Source organism: Myotis brandtii, unplaced genomic scaffold (assembly GCF_000412655.1).
Source record: "Myotis brandtii unplaced genomic scaffold, ASM41265v1 scaffold321, whole genome shotgun sequence".
Classification (NCBI taxonomy): Eukaryota; Metazoa; Chordata; class Mammalia; order Chiroptera; family Vespertilionidae; genus Myotis; species Myotis brandtii.
This window is the reverse complement of record NW_005362314.1, coordinates 600,878-603,560: the sequence shown is the minus strand read 5'-3', so window position 1 is coordinate 603,560 and position 2,683 is coordinate 600,878. Positions and strand designations below refer to the sequence as shown.

The 2,683-nt window shown below is 55.9% G+C and overlaps 1 protein-coding gene across 1 annotated transcript in view; it reads right to left on the bottom strand.

Annotated features, from left to right (window-relative positions):
- GRM6 (glutamate receptor, metabotropic 6) overlaps positions 1–2,682 on the bottom strand; it is a gene marked incomplete at its 5' end in the record, with an annotated part of 25,893 nt that extends 23,211 nt beyond the window's left edge. The window contains 3 exons of the mRNA XM_014543238.1: positions 125–260; positions 561–777; positions 2,587–2,682. Coding sequence (XP_014398724.1) covers positions 125–260; positions 561–777; positions 2,587–2,682 — 449 coding nt within the window. The remainder of the gene's footprint in view (positions 1–124; positions 261–560; positions 778–2,586) is intronic.
- Between the last annotated feature and the right edge of the window lies 1 nt (position 2,683).

The following is a 2,683-nucleotide window of genomic DNA, read 5'->3' as shown; positions in this document are numbered from 1 at the left end:
GGGGGCACAAGAAAGAAGGAAAGGGAGGAAGAGAGGATGTGCATGTGGGGATGAGTGAGAAGACGAGGTAGGGCCTTCAAGGAGAGTATCCAAAGAATAGTGACTGAAGTTTCATCCATCCCACCTGATGTCATCCTCGTTGGCAAAGATGATGATGCCTCGAGCGTTGGGAGTCTCCATGAGTCGTCTGATAACCTTGTTGAATTCTCCTGGCTTTGGTTCTCTAGGAATCTTGATGGACTGGGCAATACAGACTCCCCCTGAGTGTCCAGGATGCCAAAGTCAGCTTTCATCCATCCCACCACTCACTGGGGCTGCCAGAGTACATGACTCTGTAGTGTGATCACTCAGGAGTCTGAGCCAGGGTTCTGCAGGGGTAAAGCCTAGCCTGTGTCCCACCTGCCAGGCCATGAGGCAGGACTGAGTCCTCCAAAGGAAAGGGGCGCTGATAGAAGACACATCCAGGCTCCCCACCATGGCCCCAGTGCCCCTATTTCACAGCCCCTGTTTCTCCCCTCTGTAGGTTCCTTGGTGCCTCTGACTCTCCTGTTCCAACTCACCTGCCTCTCGGGAGATCTGCACAAAAGCCTCAACCCCGCTCTCTCCATAGTTGCCCTCGGAGGCCAGCGTGGATACATAGTTCCATCCCAATGCCCGCACGATGTCCACCATGGCCTGGGCTTGGTAGGAATCAGGAGGCACCACACGGGAGAAGAAGTCGTAGCGTGTGGAGTCGCTGAGCTCAGGGGCTGTGGAGGCATAGCTGATCTGGGGAATCTGGAGGGGGAAAGAACACCTAGGCTGTGGAGAGAGGTTCAGTGACCGCAGGAAGGGAGGGCAATGGGGACTCAGGATGCAGGTGGGGGCACAGAAGGTTTGGGGTAGGGAGCTGAGAACCACTGGGAGTGGCAGAAGGTGTGGGGAATGACCTGTATCTTGTGAATAGGTCAGATGAAATAGGGGAGGTATGAGGGTCTAGGGGAGTGGGCAGGGCCACCACATCCAGTTGTGCAGGGTGTGTCTGAGCAAAGGAGTGGTGGGCGCTCAAGCCCAGCCTGCAGCCAATCTCGCCTCTAGGCACAGGCTCTGTCTGCTCTGGAGAAGGACATCCTTATCAGTCCCAGAGGAGACAAGTTTTCCTACTTCACACTAAGGGGTGGTCTGTGTGGGTGGGGGCAGCCCCAGGAGGGGTCAGAACAGGCAAGAGAGCTGGTGAGGGACACTTGATTCAGGGCTAGTGTCTAAAATCTGTGGTTTCAACACCACCTCAGTTCTGGGCTGAGCTGGCAGCATTGGGCCCTGGGCTCACAGGGTCCTGCTCATTCAGCTACAGTCCTCACTCGGACCCTGAAGGCCCTTGAGTTTGAGATGCTGCACCCAACCTAGAAGGAGAGACAGAAACCAGAGCTGCAGGCAGGGAAGGAGACAGAGCCCGCCCACAAATGTGAACATACATGAACTGGTGAGACAAAGACACCGCCCCCCACAACACTCTCTCTCTCTCTCTCTCTCTCTCTCTCTCTCTCGGCAGCCACACAACCTCTCTTGGTGCCATGTAGAAGGTGCATCTGTATGCTCTGCACCAACATTGCCATCCAGCAGAAACTGAGGTATGAGGGATTAAGTGGGTGCAGATGATGGAAGGGTCCCTGAGAAAACCTCCACCTAGTGCCATGGAGAATCAGAGAAACTCAAGAAACAGAGGGCCCCTGCCTAGCCAGACGGAAGCAAAGCCTTCCTCTTTTCTCAGAAAGATAAAAGGTCAGAGATAACCCCCCTCATGGAACCCCAGTAAAACTGTCCCAGAAGCCCACCCCCGAGTGAATGTACAGAAAATCACCAACTCTACTGCAAAGGCCTCCTAATCCCTGATTCCTATGGCTCCCCAAGCCACTGACCCTCAGATTGCAAGGAAGGTGCTGCCTCCCACAGAAGACGGTTAGCAAGAGATGAGGGCAGGGCAGGGACTGCCCAAGCTTCTCCTACAGGACAGGGCACTTCAGACGAAAGGAGAGTCCTCTTTCAGAGGCCCCTTAAGAGACCTTTAGAGACAGCCATTTTGAAATTGAATTTAAATGATGATCAGAATAGAGGATCAAAGTACAGGTCCTTACAGACCTACCCACCCCCAGAGCAGCCAAGAACTTGTGCGGCTTGCCCCACCGTTAGGAGGGTCCTAATTCCGGGAAAAACTTGCTCCTTGTCACCCAGAGCTCTCCACCAGGGTCCAGGGTCAGGACCTCCATGTATGGTTGTGCAGCGTATGCCCCAAACTAGGACACCAGCGGCGAAGTGGGGTCTAAAGTCCAGGGCGCCCTGCTGTCAGCCAGGGGGGTTGGTTTCCTTATTCACACAGCGGGCTGTGTGGGGGCGGCAGCCGCTGGAGGGCGCCAGAGCAGACAAGGGAGGCTGAAGTGGTGGGGACCTGGCTCAGGCGATGTCTGGCTGGACCCATAGGCTTCCTTTGAAGCAGTTGTTTGTCTTTGTGAGTTGGAGTGACTTCTGCAAGGAGACTACACCTCCGCCACCCCAAGGGAGAGGATTGGACGGAGGGGCTGGATACCGAACGCGGCCAGCGGCCCTCACCGCAAACAGACGCAGCACGTTGGCGACCATGATGGAGACTGAACTGGCCGAGGCTCCCACGACAGCCACCACGCGCTCGGGGGGCGCGGCGCGCAGC